This window comes from Meles meles, chromosome 13, assembly GCF_922984935.1.
Source record: "Meles meles chromosome 13, mMelMel3.1 paternal haplotype, whole genome shotgun sequence".
Taxonomy (NCBI): Eukaryota; Metazoa; Chordata; class Mammalia; order Carnivora; family Mustelidae; genus Meles; species Meles meles.
In genome coordinates, this window is record NC_060078.1 from 32,466,124 (window position 1) to 32,488,726 (window position 22,603).

The 22,603-nt window shown below is 51.2% G+C and overlaps 1 protein-coding gene across 5 annotated transcripts in view; it reads left to right on the plus strand.

Moving 5' to 3' along the window:
* The window catches only part of CDH23 (cadherin related 23), a 395,682-nt gene that overhangs the window by 354,765 nt on the left and 18,314 nt on the right, over positions 1–22,603 (plus strand). For all 5 annotated transcript variants that reach the window (XM_046026731.1, XM_046026733.1, XM_046026732.1 and 2 more), the window contains 10 exons: positions 8,018–8,239; positions 8,521–8,640; positions 9,302–9,482; positions 14,180–14,313; positions 14,793–15,002; positions 15,530–15,637; positions 16,728–16,830; positions 18,211–18,336; positions 19,073–19,276; positions 20,928–21,386. In XM_046026731.1, the coding sequence (XP_045882687.1) occupies positions 8,018–8,239; positions 8,521–8,640; positions 9,302–9,482; positions 14,180–14,313; positions 14,793–15,002; positions 15,530–15,637; positions 16,728–16,830; positions 18,211–18,336; positions 19,073–19,276; positions 20,928–21,386 (1,867 nt within the window). The remainder of the gene's footprint in view (positions 1–8,017; positions 8,240–8,520; positions 8,641–9,301; positions 9,483–14,179; positions 14,314–14,792; positions 15,003–15,529; positions 15,638–16,727; positions 16,831–18,210; positions 18,337–19,072; positions 19,277–20,927; positions 21,387–22,603) is intronic.

Consider the following 22,603-nt stretch of genomic DNA (forward strand, 5'->3'; position numbering starts at 1 on the left):
AGCTAGACTGTGACCTCTGAGGGACCAGAGCCTCTGCCTGAGGTTTCTGAGTCCCTGGCACAAAAGTGGGCACAGAGAAGGTGTTGTGCGCTCTTATCTGAATGGACAAAATGATAAGTGAGAAGTGGCTTCCTAAATGGAGTGGGGGTGGTAGTGGCTAGGGCCAGGGGTCAGGGGAAGTAGGGGCACAGCCATTGTACCATTGACCTTAGCCTTGCTGAAGCTTCCAGGGGCTTTGCTGGCCCATTAGAGGTCTTGAGTTGACGTGACACCAGGCTGAAGGACAAAGGAGAGCCAGAGTCCATCTGGGCTGGGAATCGGGGTGGCGGAAGTGAGAGGAAGCCAGGAATTCTGGATGCGCCATGGGTGACTTCATCCCAGTCAGAAACTCTGGAAGCTCTCAGTCCTCACTCTGGGACTGGGAAGCCCATACAGAGGAAAGGTGGGTGTCGTGCTTTTATTACAAGATGACGTTGAGATGGGCCAGAGACTGTCAGGACATAACTGGGTCCTTCATCATGATCCTGACCTTGTGACCCCCCCTTTGGGAAACAGCCCAGGGGCTTTCCTTCTGGGACAGTGTGAGTTCTTCTGCGCAGAGGATCCTGGGCACTCTTCCATCCCTGGCCAGCCTCTGACAGAGGTGAGATGGGGGTCACTGAAAGGTGAGACCCTACAACACCCAGCCTCGCCCAGACCACCCTTGAAACCAGACTCCCGTGGCCCCAGGACCTAGAAGGTTGATAAAGAGAGCGTGGGGTTATCGAGATGGAAGCCACTAGCCAGCCATCCCCTCCCGCAGTGGCTAGAACACCTGAGCGGGGCCTGGCAGTGCTCCCTCCACTTCCTTCCTCCCTGTCACACTGCCCACTAGACCCTCCTGGGTTTGCCTCAGAGAGAGACACAGAGGCATTTCCCAAAGTGTAGGCATGGTCCAGAAACCTCAAACATGCTTTCTTCAGGGCCAGGGCAGGAAGGACTCAGCTGAGAGGGCCTTTGGGGCACTGACTTCCTCTTCACTCCAGAGGCCACAGGAAGTCAGACCCCCCCCCCCCTTTCCATCCCACGCTCAGGCCCAGTCGCAGAGAGAAGATGCTCTGTGGGGCTCCTTCGCCCAGCCCCTGCAGCCTGCGTGATGGTGGGACCTACTTCTGGGAGTCTGGGGAAGTGAACAGCCCAGCACCACAACCCCCATCTGTGAGGCTGGAAGGAAACCCCTTCCCTGCAAGATGGCACTCTTAGGCTCTCATGGCATCTCAGGGGTCTCGGGAGGACTCCACGCGGGGCTCCTGGCAGCTGATGAGTGCTCACAGCTGCACCCAGGACCATGAGGAGCCATGAAATGAACACAGGGGTCTTCCTAGATGGTCATCTTTTCTCCCACACTTGAGGCATCCACCCCTATGGACATATAATTCACATACAATATTCCACTAGTCTCGAGCGGATATCCCAGCACCTTGGTATTTTATACATTGTGAAGTGCTCCCTGTGATAAGGCTAGTCACCGTCTGTCAGCGTACAACATTATCGTACTATCATTGCCTCCATCCCCTATGCTGTATGTCTCATCCCCGTGGCTGATTTATTTTGTAAGTGGTAGTTCACACCCCTTAATCCCCTTTACCTATTTCACCAGCCCCCCACCCCTCCCCACTCTGGAAGCCAGCCGTTTGTTCCTATATCTAGAAGTCCGTTTCTGTTTCGTTTTGTTTGGTTGGTTTGTTCGTGTTTTTCATTTTACATGTAAGTGAGCTCATATGGCATTTTTCCTTCTTTATCTGCCTTATTTCACTCAGCATATAATTCTCTAGATCCGTCCATGTGTTCACAATGGCAAGAGTTCATTTTTTATGACTGAGTCATATTCCGTTGTATATACACCCCACATCTTCTTCATCTGTTCATCTGTCAGTGGACACTGGGGCTGCTTCCATAATTTGGCTACTGTAAACAACGCTGCCACAAACATCCGGGTGCATGTATCCCTTGGAATTAGTTTTTCTGCATTTTGGGGGTAACTACCCAGTAGTGTGATTACTGGATCATAGGTTAGTTCTATTTTTAACTCTTTGGGGAACCTCCATACTGCTTGCCACAGTTTGCATTCCCACCAACAATGCACAATGGTTCCTTTTTCTCCACATCCTCACCAACACTTGTTTCGTGTGTGTGTGTGTATGTGTGTGTGTGTGTGTGTGTGTTATTTTAGCCACTCTGACAGGTGTGAGCTGGTATCTCACTGTGATTTTGATTTGCATTTCCCTGATGATGAGTGATGTCGAGCATCTCTCCATGTATCTTGTTTAGCTATCTGGATGTCTTCTTTGGAGAAATGTCTGTTCACTTCTTCTGCCCATTTTTTTTACTATTTTATTTATTTGACAGAGAGAAATCACAACTAGGCAGAGAGGCAGGCAGAGAGAGAGGAGGAAGCAGGCTCACTGCAGAGCAGAGAGCCCGATGTGGGGCTCGATCCCAGAACACTGGGATCATAACCTGAGCCGAAGGCAGAGGCTTTAACCCACTGAGCCACCCAGGCGCCCCTGCCCATTTTTTTTTTTTAAGATTTTATTTTATTTATTTGACAGAGATCACAAGGAGGCAGAGAGACAGGCAGAGAGAGAGGCAGAAGCAGGCTCTCTGGGGCTCGATCCCAGGACCCTGAGACCACAGCCTGAGCCGAAGGCAGAGGCTTAACCCACTAAGCCACCCAGGCACCCCTTCTGCCCATTTTTTAATTGGATCATTTGTTTTGGGAGTGTTGAATTGTTTAAATTCTGTATGTATTTTGGATACTAACCCTTTATTGGATACATCATTTGCAAATATCTTCTCCCATCCTACAGGTTGCCTTTTAGTCTTGTTAATTGTTTCCTTCCCTGTACAGAAGCTTTTTCTTTTGACGTAGTCTCAATAGTTTATTTTTGGTTTCATTCTTCTTGCCTCAGGAGAGATATCTAGAAAAACGTTGCTGCAGCTGATGTCAGAGACATTATTGTCTGTGCTCTTCTAGGATTTTTATGGCTTCAGGTCTCACATTTAGGTCTTTCATCCATTTTTAATTTATCTTTGTGTGTGGTGTAAGCAAGTGGTCCAGTTTCATTCTTTTGCATGTTGCTCTCCGGTTTTCTCAACGTCATTGTCAAGGAGACTGTCTTTTCCCCACTGAATATTCTTTCCTGCTTTGTTGAAGACTAATTGACCGTATAATTGTAGGTTTATTTCTGGGACTCCTATTCTGTTCCACTGACCTAGAACACTTGCGATTTTTTGTGTCCTTTTGATACAAGCCATACTGACAAGTATAAGGTGATATCTCATTGTGGTTTTGATTTTGCCTTTCCCTGATGATGAGTGATGCTGAGCATCTTTTCATGTGCCTATTGGCCATCTGGATGTCTCTTTGGAAAAATGTCTATTCAAGCCCTCTGCACATTTTTTATTTGGGCTATTTGTTGGTTGCTAAGTTGTGTAAGTTTTTTATATAGTTCAGATATTAATCCCTTATTGGATGTATGATTTGCAATTTCCTTCTCCCATTAGCAGTTGTCTTTTTGTTTTGTTGATGGGTTGCATGCAAAAGCTTTTTGTTTACTATAGCCCTATCTGTTTATTTTAGCCTTTGCTGCCCTTGCCTCAAGAGACCGAGCCAAAAAAATATATTGCTATGACTGATGTCAAAGGGCTCGCTGCTTATGTTTTCTTCTAGGAATTTTGTGGTTTCAGGTCTTACATTCAAGTCTTTGATACACTTTAAATTTCTTCCCATTGTATATTCTTGCTTCCTTTGTTATAGATTAATTGACCATATATGCCTAAGGCTTTTTTCTGGACTTTCTGTTTTATTCTGTTCATCTGTATGTCTGTTTTTGTATCAGTACCACACTATTGTGATTATTGTAGCTTGGTAATACAGTTTGAAACCAGGGGTCCCGATCTGCCAATTTGGACCTTTTTCAAGACTGTTTTAGCTATTGGGGGGTCTTTTGTGGTTTTATACAAATTTTAGGATTCTTTTTTCTAGTACTGTGAAAAATGCCTTTGGTATTTTGATAGAGATTGCATTGAATCTGTAGATTCCTTTGGCTATTATGGACATTTTAACAATATTCTTACAATCCATGAACATGGTATATCTTTCCATATTTTGTATGTCATCTTCAATTCCTTTTGTTAATGTCTTAGAATTCAGAGTACGGGTCTTTCACTTCCTTGATTAAAGTTATTCACAGGTATTTTTTTATGTAATTGTAAATGGGATTGTTTTCTTAATTTCTCTTTCTGATAGCTTATTATTAGTACATAGAAACAAACAATTCATGTATGTCAATTTTGTATCCTGTGACTTTATTGAATTTGTTTGTTAGTTCTAATAGGCTTTTTTGTGGAGTCATTAGGGTTTTCTATGTATAGTAACATGTCATCTGCAAATAATAACAGTTTTTATTTCTTCCATTCTCAACTTGGATGCCTTTTCTTTTTCTTGTCTAATTGCTGTGGCTAAGACTTCCAATATTGAATAAATGTGGTAAGATTGGACATCCTTTTAGCTTTTCACCATGGATGATGTTAGCTACAGTTTTTCATATATGGCCTTTATTATGATGAAGTATGTTCCTTCTATACAATTTTGTTTAGCATTTTCATTATAAATGGATGTTGAATTTTGTCCAATGCTCTTTTTGCATCTATTGAGATTATCATATGATTTTTATCCTTCAATTTGCTAACGTAGTGTATCAGGTTGATTGCTCTGTGGATGTTGAACCATTCTCTCATCCCTGGAATAAATGCTGCTTGATTGTGTTGTGTGATCCTTTTAATGTATCATTGAATTCAGTCTGCTAATTGTTGGGGATTTTTGCATCTATGTTCATCAGGGATATTGGCCTGTAATTTTCTTTTTTCATGGTGTCTTTTCCTGGTTTTGGTATCAGGGCAATCCCAGCCTAATAAAATAAGTTTGGAAGCATTCTTTCCTTTTAAACTTTTTAGAATAATTTGAGAAGGCTAACTACTAACTCTTTAAATATTTGGCAGAATTTACCTGCAAAGCTGCCGGTACTGGACTTTTGTTTTGGGAGGAGTTTTTAAATTACTGATTAAATTTTGTTACTTGCAATCAGCCTATTCAGATTTTCTGATTCTTCATAATTCCATCTCAGAAGGTTACATGTTTCTACTTTTTAGTTTCATTGACCTTGCTGTTGTTTTTTTAATCTTTGTTTATTGCCACTCAGATCTTCATTTCTTCCTTTACTAACTTTGGGCTTTGATCATTCTTTTTCTCATCCTTTAGGTGTAAAGTTAAATTGTTTATTTGGGATTTTCTCTTATTTCTTGAGGTACACCTGTATAACTATGAACTTTCCTCCTAAAACTGTTTTTGCTTTACCCCACAGATTTTAGAAAGTTGTGTTTTGATTTTCCTTCATCTCAAGGTATTTATTTTCCCTTGGATTTCTTCATTGATCCATTGGTTATTTAGTAACATGTTGTTTAGCCTTTATGTATTTGTGATTTTTAAAATTTTCTTCTTATAACTGATGTCTGGTTTCCAACCATCATGGTCAGAAAAGATGCTTGATATGATTTCAGTCTTCTTGAATTAAGACTTGTTGTGGCCTAGCATGTGATCTATCCTGGAGAGTGTTTCATGTGCACTTAACAATAATATGTATTCTGTAGTTTGGGATGAAATGTCCTGTATATACCTATTAAGTCCATCTGGTCTAACGTGTTGTCATGGCCAATATTTCCTTGTTGGTTTTCTGTCTGGATGACCTATCCACTGATGTAAGTGAGGCATTAAAGTCCTTTACTATTACTGTATTACTGTCCACTTCTTAAAACCCATCTGAGCTTTCACAGATAACATGAGAAATTTCAAAGCAATTTCCTTCTTAAGACAGACACTTCAGATTCTTCCTCAATTTGTGCAAGTTACCTCTCTGGTAGAAAAGTTTTAGCAATGTTAAAATAATGCATTTCCCCTCTCTGTGTGATTATTGTTTTAATAATGATCCACTGCAATTCTAAGACCTAGAAGAATGCCTCCCTGATGGTGGGATTTAGTCCCTGTGACTGATGCCAACAGACTCAGAACACCAGAATGTTTGAGCTGGAAGGAACTGTAGATATCAAGTCAGGTTCTATTTTAACAGAAAAGGCCCTAAAGAAAATGTGATATGCCCAAGGTCACAGAGCTCCATCTCAAGGGTGCCAACCCCACCTGCTTTGGCCATTCTAACTGGTGTCAGGTGGTATCTCAATGTAGTTTTAATTTGAATCTCCCTGATAGCTAGTGATGATGAACATTTTTTCATGTGTCTGATAGCCATTTGTATGTCTTCATTTGAGAAGTGTCTGTTCATATCTTCTGCCCATTTTTTGATATGATTATCTGTTTTGTGTGTGTTGAGTTTGAGGAGTTCTTTATAGATCCCACCTGCTTTGGAAACAACTTTAGTCACCACCTCACACCCACCCCTCCAAGTTCCATCACTGCAGCTCAGTGGATTCATTGCCTCCCCAGGGGCAATGAAAGTCTTCTTGGGTCTAGGTCTGATGCCCATTTGCCCTTCCATAGGTGGTTCTAGAACCACCCAAGGTGGGTTCCAAAGCTCCAGGAAAAAGATGTGCACAAGCTGTCTACACCCAGCGTTTAGTATCCTTTCTGTTTTGTGGCCTTGGCAATGGTCTAGTCATGTTCTCTCTACCCAGATATCTTTGCAGTTATTATAACCTTGTTATCTTATATCAGTCACTAATTATGGTTCATATTAGCCAAGGTCCTGGCAGGAAACAGATGGCACGCTCAGAAGTTTAATGAAGAGAGTTTAATGGGGACTGTTTACAGAGGGCTGGAGAAGCACCCAATAGACTAGCAACTACAGGAAGCCAATACCACCCACACACCGGGAAGGACAATAAGAGGAGATGAGGTAGCAAGACCCCGGTGGGAGCTAGAGCCATGGAAGAAGGGCCACCCGGCAGGAAAAACACAGCCATTGGCCGAACTGCAGGGAGGAAAGGAAGGAGGTGGAAGAAAGGCCCCATCTCTCTTTCTTCCCTCCTCCTGGCTTCTACCAGGACCTCCTATTGGTAAAACCCATCTGGAAACCAGACGGCAAGGGAGCCCAGATGAGTTGGCGCACAGAGGATGTCCTTCCAGGTGGAGAAGCACAGAATGAAAGGGGGGCAGCAGGAGGCACAGAGAATACCAGCACGTGGCTCGTTTCCTTCTCCCATTTATTTACTCTGCTGGTAAAGTGCCACATCTGTCATCTCTCCATGGTTCTTGACGGCCGATCACAGAGTTCCGACTGGCTGGATATTTCATGTGCTTCGATCAGACCAAGCATCGGCCAGAAATGGCCAATTGCAGGAGAACGTGTTGCAGAAAATATTACTGCAATGAAGTCATGCTCTGTGAGCTTTATTTTTCACGATTCAAAAAATTCTGCCCATTTAATTGCCCCAAACCCAATGCCTTCCCTTTCAAAAATGCCAAAAACACATATTTCTCCCATTTACATGAACAGTGGGTGAAGCTTAATACTGTGTTGGGCTGTGTACATCACATTCATGCCTTTGTTGATCTGGCAGGAGGCCCAGGGTCGGTAAGGCCCTGGCCCAACCAAAGCTGTGGGATGGGGGTGGTTACTAGGGTTCATCTCATATGCTAATTTTAATCACTAGATTGTTGGGCTGACCAGCACCATGAGGCTGTATCTCAGCTCAGCAGGGCCATGACTGATTAGTGATGTCTGTCATGGACACAGACAAAGCTGTGGGGGTACCAGTGCCATTTGACCTAAACAGTTACCTAGCTTGGCTTTTGGAGGAACCTCTGTGATTTCCTCTCTACCAGCCTGTGGCTTCCCACCCCATCCTTCTTCTTTCTTTCTCTCACCGTACTGGATCATGCTGAGTGATCCCAGCCTTGGAGACTATCCAGCCAGGTCCCCCTCCACTCTTTTAGCAAAGAACCTGACCGTGCTCTTCTTCACAGGCCACCACTCACGTGTACGTGACCATCGTGGACGAGAATGATAACGCACCAGTGTTCCAGCAGCCTCACTATGAGATCGTACTGGATGAGGGCCCAGACACAATCAACGCTACCCTCATCACCATCCAGGCACTAGATCCGGATGAGGGGCCCAACGGCACAGTGAGCTACGCCATTGTCGCAGGCAACATCATCAACACCTTCCGTATCAACACACACACGGTCAGCAGCCGAGGGTGGGGTTTACGAGGAGGCTCCGCTGGCGGAGCAGATGTGACGTCATGGGAGGTGGGAATGGGGAAAAGATGGAGTCTGGGAGGAAATTATGGGGGCAGCTGGTGCGGAAGGAAGCAAAGCTTAGGTGGGGCGGCAACACGGGCTCCCCGTCATGGCTGAGATGACAGTGCACACCTCCAGGGAGGGGTGGTCTGAGGGTACCCCAAGAAGAAGCTGGCCCTCGGGGACCCGCTGATCCATGCTAGTCCCCTCTGTTCTCCCCTCAGGGTGTCATCAGTGCCGCCAAGGAGCTGGACTATGAGATCAGCCATGGCCGCTACACTCTGACCGTCACTGCGACAGACCAGTGCCCGATCTTGTCTCAGCGCCTCACCTCCATCACCACGGTGGGTGGCTGGGACACAGCCTCAGCGTGGGGGAGGACAGGGCCCAGGAAGCTCTAACGGGGAAGGGGCAAAGGGAAGATTGTCCAGGAGAAACGCCTAAATCCGAGAGCCCTGTCCTGGTCTTGGCAACTGAGCCAAACTTGCTGTGTGATTTGGAGGAGCTTACTGAACTTCTCTGCGTGGCTTCATCTGTCAGACAGATGATGACCCCTGCCTTCCCCACCCCGCCCTTCATGGGAAGGGCACCAGCTCTGGTCAGACCAACAGAAGCTCCTCTCCCTGCTCTTCCACTCAAAGACTCGAGGCAAGTCAGTTCACCTGCCTGAGCTCCGCTTTCCTCCTCCATGAAAGGGAGAGAGTGAAGGCTCATCAGTGTGGGAGAGTAGATGAGACCATGGGAAATGACCGTAGGGTGGCAGTAAATAGAAGTCCAGAGCATTATACTAATATGATGATTATGTCCATAAAAAGGCTTTGACACTGACAATAACGTATCTGTAGGCATAGCTTAATGCCTTAACCCCTCCCTCCACGATCCCAGAGAATCCTTGCATCAGCCCCAGGAGACAGGATTATCAGACCCACTTTACAGATGAGGGAACTGGGCTCAGCTCCAGGCGAGCTGGCATGGAGCCCCAGCGAAGCCTGTCCACCACCTCAGGTGCTCGTGAACGTGAATGACATCAATGACAACGTGCCCACCTTCCCCCGAGACTATGAGGGACCATTTGATGTCACCGAGGGCCAGCCGGGGCCCCGCGTGTGGACCTTCCTGGCCCACGACCAGGACTCGGGCCCCAATGGGCAGGTGGAATACAGCATTGTGGATGGAGACCCTCTGGGTGAGTGGGGCCTGAGCCAGACGTGGAGGGCAGCACAACCCGGGACCCTCTCCCCGACCCCACTCAGGAGCCCTGACCTTGCACTCTCTGGGCCTCAGTTTCCCGACCCATAAGATGCCAGAAATACTCTTCTCCCCACCCCTTCTTCACAGGGATGTGAGAGAACATTCTGAAATCTGAGACTAGTAACCTTGGAGGGTCGCCCTTTGAGAATCAGGTAGAAAATGCCCCAGCGTCATACCCAGAGGAAAGACCCCAGGGCAGAGGAAGGATGAATATCCTTGCCCCAACCCTCCAGGACCCCGAGATGCATTCAGCACCTGGATTTTTCTGTACAGCTGGTTGCCAGGCATAGCCTTCACAGCTACTTCAGTGGTCGTCCTCGGGAAGGGTGGGGTTGGCCCTGGCCTGAGCAGTTCTGCAAGTCAGTTTCTGCTCGTTTCTATAGAGTCAGAATTCCAGACTCAAAGGCTTGCCGATGCCAGGCTGGGGACACACATGTGGGAAGGGGTCTAGGCAAGACAGTAGGGAGTAGTGGGGACTGTGGGGCCCAAGCTCAGCTTCTGCCAGTGTGTCTATGTCAACATGCAGGCCCCAGGGGGCTAGGTCTTCCCACCCTCAAAACAAAATCTAGAAATCCAAATCTTTGTGAAACATCTGGATTTTCAATGGGCCATCCAGTAAGTATTTATTGAGCACCTACCCTATGCCAGCCATAATTCAGGTGCTGAGGATGCTGGATGGTACAAGACGGACACAGATTCTTGTCCTTAGCTCACATTTCAGTGGGAAGATGCAGGCGATGAACCTAAGTGACTGAGTAGATAACTTAGTATATTGAGAGGTGCTAAGGGCTTTGGAGAGATATAAAGCCAGGAGATGGGGCACGCCAAGCAAAAGCTGCAATTTTGAATAGGTCGCCCAGGGAGGACCTGTCCAGGGAGGTGACATTTGAGCAAAGACCTGAAGGAAAGCAGAGCGGGTCATGTGGACATCTGGGGAAGACCATTCCAGACAGAGGGAACAGCAAGTGCAAAGGCCCTGAGGCCAGAGCATGCTAAGTCGAGTGAGAGGAGGAGCAGGAAGGGATGAGGTCAGAGAGGTAGTAGCTCCAGACATTCTTGGGTCTTGCTGACCATGATGAGGACATGGCTTTGGCGCCAAGTGATCTGGGAACCATAGGAGGGCTGGGAGCACAGGAGGTACCCAATTTGACTTAGATGTGACCAGGGCCACTCTGATTCCTGTGCTCAGAACAGACCATTGAGGTCAAGGAGTGGGAGCGGGAGGGACCATAGGAGCCTGTTACAATCACTCGGGCTTCAGATGGCGTAGCTGGGACCAGGCTGGTCATACCGAAGGTGGTGACGGTGACGTAGACAGCTCTCGAATATTTCAGAGGTGGAACCAACAGGATGTGCTGACTTATTAGATGTGGAGAAAGTCGGAGATGACACCAGGGTTTTGGTCTGAGCTGGAGAGGGGGCATGACCGTCAGCCTATGGGGAGGCTGTGGTGGGAGCAGGTGAGGGGCCAGAGGTGAGGGGAGGTGTGAGATGGCAGGTGGGGGTTAGATGCCCACGCCAGGGGTTCGGGAGGGACGTCTCTGCTGGGAGCTGTCAACATGGAGATACACAAAGCTGTGAGCTAAGAGGCCCGCACCAGAGAAGTAGGCAGACGAGAGCTCCCAGGATAGAACACAGAACCTGGGCTGTATTTGCAGTCAGGACACTAAAACTCACTTCCACAGAGCAAGACTTGGAGGCCCTGCTAGCCTGAGCTTGCAGGAGGTCGCTCCATTCTGTCAGTCCACTGTTTCATGCCCCAAAAGTCCCTTCTCTGGCCAGGCAGCATGCCTTCCTCTCCCGAAACCAGCAGAGCGAGGGACTTTCTCTGTTATTCTCACAACTGCGGGAGGCTTGATCGTCACCCGGGAGGCTGCTGAAGCTTCACTGAGGGGTGGGAGCTGGGCAGGCGGCTGGCTGATCCCCTTCCTAGCAAGAGGCCCTCACTGCTCCCAGCTTTGGGGTGCAGGGCTCACACCTATATCCTAGCACACTGCAGACAGCTCCAGGCTGTGGACCTTTGGAGTCCTGAGCCAGACCTCCTGGTTAAACTGACACATGATCATGGTCAGCCATAGGAATTTAGGGTCTTGTGGGGCATCCCAGGAGACTGAGAGACACCCCCCCGCCACTGCCCAGAGGAGTAAGAGAAGTTTGGGGTCCCCTTCCCCCAGGAAGGAAGAGCCCAGAGATAACTTCAGGATCACAGAGCACCGCCCCATTTCAGGATAGACTAGGGAAGGCTAGGGGTGTGCCTGAGCAGCTCCCACAAGGCACGGTGTCCACTCCCCACAGCGCCCCCTACCTCCAGGTGCAGTGACACCACAGCGGTAACCTGAAAACCTGACATGCTGTGTGTCAGGACTGCTTTCCGTGGAGGGCCGGCTTAGTGACACACCACAGGTGAAGACACACAGTCTGGGCCCCCCGGCTCCCAGCCCTGCCGCCGGAGCCTGGAGGGGCTCCTGTTGGTGGAGAGACGTCAGGGGCGACAGGAAGCCCTACTAGGCTCTGCAGAGGACATACGCAGTCAAGCAATAGTTGGGAAACAGGCTCTATCCCTTGGAGCCCCTCCCTCTAGCCTTGGCCTTCTCGGAACCTCCAGCTGCCCCTTCCAGGCCAGCCTGCTCCTCCAACCCCTCGTCCATCCTCATCCCCCACTGAAGGCCCCAATTCCCTCGGGGGACTGCCTGGGCTCCTTTCCGGGTCCCTCTAATCACACCAAGACCTGCCCTGGATCCAGCACCCAGGAGGTGGACCAGGCCTTGTCTAGTCCCAGTGCCACCCTTTTATTGGCCCATTTTCCGTATGAGGACATCAAGGCAAAGCTCAGTCACATGCCTAAGGGCACATGGGAGTGAAGTCAGGAGGCAAATGGAAAGCCTCTGTTTTTAACCTCTATCTCCAAAAGGAAGGGAATGCTGGGGAGTTCCCTGAGGGTAAGCTGCCGGGGATAATGCGTCCTGGGTTCTCGGCCTGCCTCCCCCCTCCCCCATCTTCAGTCCGTGAGCTGATCTCACTGGGGTCTAGCCTGGGTCCAGCCCCCCAGAGCCTTAGGCCTGCCCCCTGAGTTCTCAGAGCCCCTTTCCTTCCTTCAAGAGGGTAGCTGGCTTTAGAGAAAGGGCTGGAGGCCATCTGTTCACCCATGATCAGGGGCCCAGACAGGGCTGGGAAACCCCAAGAAAGGGAATCTCCAGTTCTTGTGAGACCTTGGAGTGTTAGGCTCAGAAAATCCTGCTTCAGATGGCTTCCACGCCTCTGGGAGGGAGCGGCCTGTGAAACCCCGAGGGGTGTGGGGGCCGCAGAAGGGCTGTGTGTGGAGTCGGAACAGCAGCGGCTGGGGGCAGGGACAGTGAGGTAGGATAGGAAGGATCAGGCAGAGGGAATTGTTAGCAATTAGGGCCTCCACCCTTGCGGTGCCCCTGTGTGCTGTATGTCCACAAGCAAGTCAGTGTCCCATCTGGGCTTTTCCCCCCAAGTGCCATTTGTCTCTGTCCCCAGTTCCGGGACAGGAGGGATGCAAAGAGGCAGCCCCCTTCCTCACATCCACCCCACGTCCTCTCTCACCTTCCCTGCCCTTTTCCTATCCACCCGGGCTCCTATCTGTTCCCCTCCACCCACTCTCTGTCCTCACCCTCCTCTCCCAAACCCTCCATCCTGATCTGTCTGCTCTGATGGTGGTTCTAGAAAGACCGCTGTCCAATGGATGCAGTGGGCTGAGACCAGAGCCCTGGATTTGAATACTGGCTCTGGAATGAACTTGCTGTGGGAGCTCAGACAAGGGGGTCACCCTTCTCCAGACTCTCGATTCATTTTCCCAAGGACACGAGGGCCTGGATGGTCTCCGGGGTCCCTTCCAGGCCAGCCTGAGAATCTGAGGTTCTTGCTGTAGACGCTCTCAGACAGCCGGCCCCCTCGGCCAGGCCAAAACAAGGGCTGAAGTCAAAGGTCCAGCTGAGGGCTTTCCAAAGCATCAAAGAAAAGAAGTCAGGTCTGACTAGAGGCCAAAAGAGGGCCCCAAGCCTGGCCAAATGCTGTTGACATGCCAGCTGTGGCTCAAGACCCGGGCTGCATGGAGGGCAGCTGGGGCTTCCCTGACCTCAGTCACTCCTGCTCTGTCCTGTCCTGCGCCTCCTCACCAGCAAGCCGTCCCTTGGGGGTAAGGTTTGCCCTCTCCCCCCATTTTCCAAGACATGGTGTCTGGAAAGGATTGCACGTCACAAAGTACCCGAGACCTCCATCAATCAGTTTCTGAGCAAGAGAAGTGAGAGTGTGCTTGTGTAGAAAGGGGCCCCCACTTTTCTCACCATAACCGTCTTACACAGGGCCAGTTCCTGCCCTGTGTGAGGCCCAGGGAAGGGACCCAAACCGGCGTCTCAGGCACGCTGGGATCTAAGCGGGCCCATGAGCACCTGCAGCCCAAGCAGCTATCTGTCCCCCTTGCTCCTGCCCTGCCCAGCTCTTGGCAGGCTCCCCAAGGATCTGAAGCTAGGGGCACGGTAGGCCACATACTCAGCTGGCCCCCTGCCCCCAGTGAGTAAGGCTCGCTAGAGGAAGCAGGGAGAGGCCAAGGGCTTTCCACAGCTCCCGGCCATTCCCAGCTCACTGCAGCCTCTCCTGGGCAACACCCAGGGGAGTTTGTGATCTCTCCTGTGGAGGGGGTGCTGCGGGTCCGAAAGGATGTGGAGCTGGACCGGGAGACCATTGCCTTTTACAACCTGACTGTCTGTGCCCGCGACAGGGGGGTACCTCCCCTCAGCTCCACGGTGAGTCTCGGGGCTCCATGCCAGGGGCATGCCCTCACTGCCCCCTGAACTCTCCATAGAGGTTTCGATTTATATGCCTGCCCTCATGCCCAGAGAGGCCCCAGGCTAACCTGGAGCCAGCCCAGACCCGCAGAACTCCTACCAGGCCGGGCCAGTGCCTCTCGGGGCTCCCTGGGGCCTGGCAGTCATGGCCATTCACAGCTCTCCCCACCCCAGCCAGCCAGGCCTCTGCACCTGTCACTCTGCCCTGCCCCCTCCGCTCCCCCCCACCCCACTGCCCTGGTTCTGCCTCTTTGCCCTTTCTGCTTGCTTCTTATTCTCATTTTCATCCTTGTGCCTTTTTTATTATCCTTTTCTTCCTCTTCCTCTTTCTTCTCTGTGATCACCTGCACCTTTCCTTTGGCAATCCCCACCCTGACCCCTGCTCGCCTGCCCCATCTCGCGCCCGTCACTTCCTCCTCTTCCCCAACACACCCCAGATGTTGGTGGGGATCCGGGTGCTGGACATCAATGACAATGACCCCGTGCTGCTGAACCTGCCCATGAACATCACCATCAGTGAGAATAGCCCCGTCTCCAGCTTCGTCGCCCACATCCTGGCCAGCGACGCCGACAGCGGGTGCAACGCACTCCTCACCTTCAACATCACTGCAGGCAACCGAGAGCGGGCCTTCTCCATCAATGCCACGGTAGGGGCCCCCGGAGTTCCTTCTGAACCAGAGGACCCAGCCTTAGAGGCTTTATGCTCTAGGCACCGGGCATCTTCAGGCTCAGTTTCTTCCTTGAGCCTCTGTCCTGTGCTGGGGTGTGGGAGTCTCTGGGTAGCATGGAATCTTGGATTTGCAGCCGAGCCATCTCTGGGGTCCCTGTCACCCCAAGCCTTGCCATGTGCAGTGAGGGAGCCAGAGCCTCAGTTCCATTTGGTTTATTACCAAGATGTGCCAGGAAGTCCTCATTGTCCTCTTGGAGTCTTAGCCGCTTCCAACCCCATGAGGTTCTCAGGGGACCTACCCCTTGCAGACAGCAAGACCCGGCCATTGGTGGACCACTCTTGCCCTGTCAAGACCCCGCCAGCCCATGATGGCCTTCTAGACCGTATCTGTGGCAATGTAGGGAGAGAATTTGGAGCTACAGATGAAGCAGTTGGGCATCTGTGGACCAGAGCCCAGAATAGGGGCCAGGTCGCTGCTCAGCTCACCAGCCCTCCACCTCCCAGACAGGGGTCATCACCGTGAACCGGCCACTGGACCGCGAGCGGATCCCAGAGTATAAGCTGACCATTTCCGTGAAGGACAACCCGGAGAACCCACGCATAGCCAGGAGGGTGAGGCCAGAGGACATGGGGGAGCAGGGATGCATGCTGGAGGCGGCAGGCAGCACGCCTGGGGGTTAGAGGCACAGGCATCCAAGGGAGCCAGTGCCGGGTTCAAATCCCAGTTCTACCTGTCCTTGGGTTTGACAGTGGCTTTGACAAGAAGCAGAATTCTCTCCTACCCCATTTTCCTTCTCTTCTGCAAAATGAAGAACCACCCCTGCCCCAAAGTTATGGAAAGGACTAAAAGGAGTCAGTATCTATACGGTCATCACCACTGTGCCTGGCATGTGGCAAACACTCAACACCAGCTGTCCTCTTTGGTCCCCAAACCACTGATACTTGGGCACTCACCCCCCATCACTGCCCCCTTGCTCGCCTGTCCCATCTCACACCCATCACTTCCTCCTCTTCCCCAACACGCCCCAGATGCTGCTGGGGATTCGGGTGTAGGACGTCAATGACAAACCCCGTGCTGCTGAACTTGCCCTTGAACAGCAGCATGCAGTGGGGGGGGGGGGGGTCAGGAAGCTGGAAAGCTAGTCACACACACACACCCCACCCCCCCCACCCCCCCCCACCCCGCTGCTAGCTCTCCCTGTGGTTTTGAATAACCACAGCTCTGGACCTGGGTCTGCTCAGCTCTGCAACAGAGACAGCATCCAGGGCTACGGAGAGGTTCTAAGACAAGGACCCAACTGTGGTTTCTGAAAGGTACAAGGTACAGCACTGGGGGAGAGTTTGGTTAGGCCCAGACTGGGGTATCAGGCAGGCCTACAGAGTCTAAAAACCAACAGTCATCTTCCTGCCTGAAGTCCTTTCTTACCAGGTGATGGGACATGATTAAATGCTAGTCATGTCCATCCTGTTCACTTCACAATACCTCTGGGAAAGGAGTTAGGATTCCCATTTGCCAGACCGGAAAACTGATTTGCCCAAGGCCCCACAGCAGGGCCTTGAACCCCAATCTCTGGACCCTGAGTGTGGGCTTTTTAATCCTCTACCTCTGAGCCCCGGCCCCCCACTTTCCAGCCCTCCTTCCCACTGGAGCGTTTTGCTAGAACATGGTCTACAACCTAACCCTCCCTTGTGCTTCCCTCAGGATTTTGACTTGCTGCTGATCTTTCTGGCAGACGAGAATGACAACCATCCCCTCTTTACTGAGAGCACCTACCAGGCGGAGGTGATGGAGAACTCTCCCGCTGGTAGGTGCCAGACCCACCTGGGAGTCCCTGCTGCTGGGATGCTCCCTGGGGCCTGGATGCCTGAGGGCCTCCCTTGTGCTTGATAGGGGCCCTGCTGAAGCCTGGCTGGGGAGGCAGCCTCCCCGAGTGGCTGACCAGAGACCCAGCAGGTGCAGAGGGGTCTGGAGGGGAGGAAGGGGCACCACTCTGGAGGGGCTGGTGAGCCCTGGGTCACCGCACCTCTTGGGGGCCAACCAAAGAGGCCATAAGTCTGCTTGGAAAAGACAGCTGTGGTCATTGGTCCCCAAAGTGTTCTGAAAGCCACCCCATTACCCCCTCAAGAGGGACAATTAAGGCCTGAAGACTACCCAGGAAGGGGGTAAGCTCACCCCTCCCTGTTCCCTCACCCCAGGAGCACAGGGCATCCTAGAGGCTTCAGTAGCTCAGGGAACACACATAAACAGAGGAGAGGGGCCAAGGGGCCCCAGGGAGGCCAGCCTAGCCCCTTCCCTACACCAGCACACTGACTGGCCTCACTGTCTTCAGAGGAACAGAATCTCCTTTTTACTGTGCCCCTGGGGAGGCCCCCCCACCCCTCCTTCAGCCGCCCCAGCCCCAGCAGCTTGGATTCTAACTCACAAAGACATGAGTTACAATGCTTCTTGTCTCTGGCTGGTTGCTCCCCGCTCTCTTAGTCCCTCCTGTGTATACCCTCACACACGTACATGCTGGCACGGGCCCGCGTGAGGCAGAGGTGCGCACAGACACACACAGAAATGCGGGGACGGGCCTACACGGTACACTCCAGGTGCAAAACGTGCCCACTTGCAGCAGCAGATAGAGGCACAAGCAGGGGGATTCCTGACCTGCCGATGCTCCTGTGTGCGTGCTCATGACAGTGCACGTGCTCGTGACCATGCGCGTGCTCATGACCATGAACGTGCTCGTGACCGTGTACGTGCTCATGACCGTGAACGTGCAGTCCCACACACAGGCAGCGGTAGCCGGGTGCAGCCAGACACCTGTAAAGAGCATCTGGAACCCGTGTGGACAGCCTGGGCTGGTCGTGCGTAGCTAGACAGGGCCCACACGCTCAGGGAGCCCAACCCTCCCATGGAGTGACCCTCAAAGGCTGCTGGGAAGGCAGGCGCACTCCCAGCGCCCCGAGGGGCTTGCTTACCGCTGTTGTGTTTTCTCCCCAGCAGGGCTTTGAGGCTGCTCCCCAGGCATCTGCGTCAGTCTGCCAAGGCTGCCGCAGCCTGGCCCAGGGCTCCCCCACCCCGTCCACCTCACCTCCCTCCCTCTCATCCATTGTCAGCCATGGCTCACCAGGGCGAGGGTGGGGGAGGGGTGGGTGGGGGCCAGCTTGGCCCCGCAGTGACCCCTCTCCCCCTGGCCCAGGGACCCCCCTCATGGTGCTCAACGGGCCCATCCTGGCCCTGGATGCGGACCTGGACGTCTACGCTGTGGTGACCTACAAGCTGCTGGGCTCCCAGAGTGGCCTCTTCGACATCGACAACAGCTCCGGTGAGGCCTCTGTGCCATCCCAGCACTCCCAGCCCGGCACCAGGGCTTCCCACTGGGGTGGCAGTGGCCATCCGCCAGACCCAGGACCTCCCTCCTTGGCACTAAATCCAGGCCCTCCAGGGGGACCCCACTCCTCACAAGCCCCACTTTGCACCTGTGGGGCGGAACAGGAGGAGCCCACAGGAGGTTCGGAGCCAAACCAAGGGACCTGCTGGTGCATAAGCTCTCAGCCTAGGCAGTGAACCCCCAAACCCACTCCTCCATCTGCCCATGCCCAGGGCAAGAGGCTCAGGGCCCTAACCCACCAGAAGCAGCCAAAGATCTGTCCTCAGACCACGTCCAAAGTTCCCCAGAGACTGTGTCCCATCAGTCTGGTCCTGAATAGGTAGCCAGCTTGGTGACCGGTGACAACAGGGAGGGGTATGCTGGCGAGCAGGTCAGTGCTCCTCCCTGGGTCCCTCATCCTAGGCAAGACTCTGGAGCACTGCAGAGGGTACCCGGGGAGAGGATAATTGCAGGAAACTGGCCGCTGGGGGCCCTCCCTGAACACTGTTTGTTGAGCCTTTGGGGAAGAAAGTCATTATGTTGTCTTCCCTGCTCCTCTTTCGTCTTTTTCCCCTGTCACTCCCCTGTCTCTCTCTCTCTCTCTCTATCCCATCCTGGCTGGCTCTTGCTCCGTCTCCCCACTGTACCCCTTTTCCTTTGTGTCTCCTCGGCTGGCGGTGCTGGGTACCAGGCTTGGTGACAGTGAGGTCAGGTGTCATCATTGACCGGGAGGCCTTCTCACCCCCGGTCCTGGAGCTGCTCCTGCTGGCTGAGGATATTGGGCTGCTCAATGGCACAGCCGACCTGCTGGTCACCATCCTGGATGACAATGACAACTGGCCCACATTCAGCCCTCCTGCCCTCACAGTCCACCTGCTAGAAAACTGCCCGCCAGGTAAGCAGGCCCCAGGCTCCCGGTCCCCGGCACGAGCTGCTTGCTGGTCCACGGGGATTGGAACCTCACAGGGTAGAGGCAGAATTCACCCAGCAGGGAGAAACAAGGGCAGTAGGGCAGGCGGAGAGAGCACTGGAGAGGGAGTCAGAAAAACCAGGCGGCCCTCACCTCCCTGCTCTGATCCACAGTGTTTGTCTAGAAAATGAGATTATTAAGAAATGTTCCATCTGCGTCCCTAGAGGGAAGGACTTTTTTTTTTAAGATTTTATTTATTTATTTGACAGAGAGAGGTCACAAGGAGGCAGAGAGGCAGGCAGAGAGAGAGAAGGGGAAGCAGGCTCCCTGCCCAGCAGAGAACCTGATGCGGGTCAATCCCAGGGCCCTGAGATCATGACCTGAGCCGAAAGTAGAGCCTTAACCCCTGAGCCACCCAGGCACCTGGGAAGGACGGTTTTAAAGTCAAAATTGGATGAATGTGATTCCCATCAACATCAAATATGACTTGGAGGGTATATTTGATTCTAAAGGTCAGCTGGAAGAGTTAAAACACTTTAAGACAGAAGTATAAAGAAGGCAGCGTTGCCTCACCAGATACATGTTACAGAACTACAGGGTTTACAGACCGTAAGATCTGAGCACAAGACTCTGGGACAAAGTAACCCAGAAACAGATACTGGAAAAGTAAGGAAAGTAGTATCATGCGAGTAAGGAAACAAGGGGACCTGGCCGGCTCAATCAGTGGAGCGCGGACTCTTGTTTTCGGGCTTATGAGTCTGAGCCCCATATTAGGCGTGGGGATTACTTAAAATCTTTTTTTTTTTTTTTAAGGAAACAATGAAATTAGTTGTGAAAACTAATTACTTAATGTACAAAATATTTATTCATATCTGGTGCAGATTGTCACCCCATATCAGGCACCAAAATGAAACCTATAGAGGGTCTAGAGAAAATACAAAAGAATAGAAACATTTACAAACAAAAGAAGAAACTTCCATTGAATTATTTCTTTGATTTCTGATAAAGAGGTTCTAAGCATATGAGAAAGAGAACCCAAAAAAGGAAAAATTTTGGTGCATACTAAGTCAAAAAAAATTTTTTTTAAGATTTTATTTGTTTATTTGACACAGAGACACAGCGAAAGAGGGAACACAAGTAGGGGAAGTGAGAGAGACAGAAGCAGGCTTCCCGCCGAGCAGAGAGCCTGATGTGGGGTTCAATCCCAGGACCCTGGGATCATGACCTGAGCTAAAGGCAGATACTTAACAACTGAGCCACCTAGGCACCCCCCTAAGTCATATTTCTTTACACCAAACAATAGCAACCGATAAACAAACTGAGAAAAAGATATCTGTCACCAGTTATCATAATTATATAATTTGCATAAATCAAAAGATAAGTGGACAAAGGTCAAAAGCAGAAGATATTACTAATCATTAAATTACTAAAGATTTTTCAATCTCTCAAATAGTCCCAAAATGTGAAACAAAATGAGAGTTATCTACAAAGCATCAAACACGTAAATTTTATAAAAGATAACCACAGGCAAGACTGGCACGACGGGACCCTTGGGAACCACCAACAAATGCATCCCAGTCTAAGGTTTTCGGAAGAGACCACTGTGCTCAGTCACTCCCCATTCCCACTCCCACAGGATTCTCAGTCCTTCAGGTCACAGCCACGGACAGGGACAGTGGCCTCAATGGGGAGCTGATCTACCGAGTAGAAGCCGGGGCCCAGGACCGCTTCCTCATCCACCCAGTCACTGGGGTCATCCGTGTCGCCAATGCCACCATTGACAGGGAGGAGCAGGAATCCTACAGGCTGACGGTGGTGGCCACCGACAGGGGCACCGTCCCTCTCTCGGGCACGGCTATCATCACCATCCTTATCGACGACATCAATGACTCCCGCCCTGAGTTCCTCAACCCTATCCAGACGGTGAGCGTGCTGGAGTCAGCCGAGCCAGGCACCGTCATCGCCAACGTCACCGCCATTGACCGTGACCTCAGCCCAAAGCTAGAGTACCACATCATCGGCATCGTGGCCAAGGACGACACTGACCGCCTGGTTCCCGACCAGGAGGATGCCTTTGCTGTGAATATCAACACAGGTACAAAGACTGACTCCCCTCCCACCCCGCTCCTGACTCCCTGCCCCGGTGTCCTTGCCCTCTGCTTTCTTCCTGATCCTTCTTTCTGTTCCTCCCCTTCTCTCAGCTGCTTCTCCTCCTGCTCTCCTCCCCCACCCCCAATGCCACAGTGCTCCCTCTCTTGTCCCTCTCTTCCCTGCCTCCTTCCCTCTCTCCTCCTGCTTCTCCCGTGTCAGCTGCATCTGTCCTTCAGGCTGCCTCCCTCTGCCCGTGTTCCATGAGAACACCCACCTCACCCACCCCTGCCAGAACTAAATACTGTAAAGCTTTCATGTCTGTAATTGTCTAGGAAGAGGGTAGCTTGTTTTTATAGGTATCTCTTTAATAACCAGGTAGTCGGACGCTTTCTTTATACATATGCTAGTCATTTAAGTCATCTGGAAATTTTATATATGCCCTTGAGGATTTGCTTATGCAAGCACAAAAGAAACAGCTGTGGCTTATCTTTCATGATCTGTGCAGCTTATCGCAATGTTGATGGTTTTACCATTTTCCCAAAAGTCTCGTGTTTTTGCTACTCTAGGGAGTTAAGAAGGGGATGTGGGACCCCTACAGGTCTCCTCCTTGAAAGGCCCAGAAGAGTGACAGAAAAACTAAGACGGCTCTGACAAAATTCTGAAAATCATTGTTATTCAGAGAAATGCATAGTAAAGTAACAATGAGATATCAGTTTTCTATATGTAATTAGCAGCTATTAAGATGCGAGACAGTACTGAGTATTGGTGACAATGTGGGGACATCAGAACGCTCATACACTGCAGTAAGAGATTAGACTGCTCCCACCATCCAGACAGCAGTAGAGCACAAAGGACACTCATACCCCATGATTCCACAGTTCTTCTCCTGGGTGTATGTCCCAAGGACATTCTCAGGTCAGTAATGGGACTACATGCCACATTGCCTGCCATGTTATTGGTGGTGGGTGTTGGAGGCCACCCGGGCATCCATCCCTAGCACATTGGCGAGTAAGACATGACGGGTGTACGCCGTGAATACTATGCAGCAGTCAGAAGCAAGAGACTAGATTCACAGAGAAATGTGGGTAGACCTTGGGAATAAGTGCTTACTGAAAGAGTAAGAACCAGACACATCGGAAATACACAGAAGCAGAAGAAAAAGAAGAGGAGGGGGGAGGGGGAGGAGGAGGAGGAAGGAGGAGAAAGGAGGAGGAGGAGAAG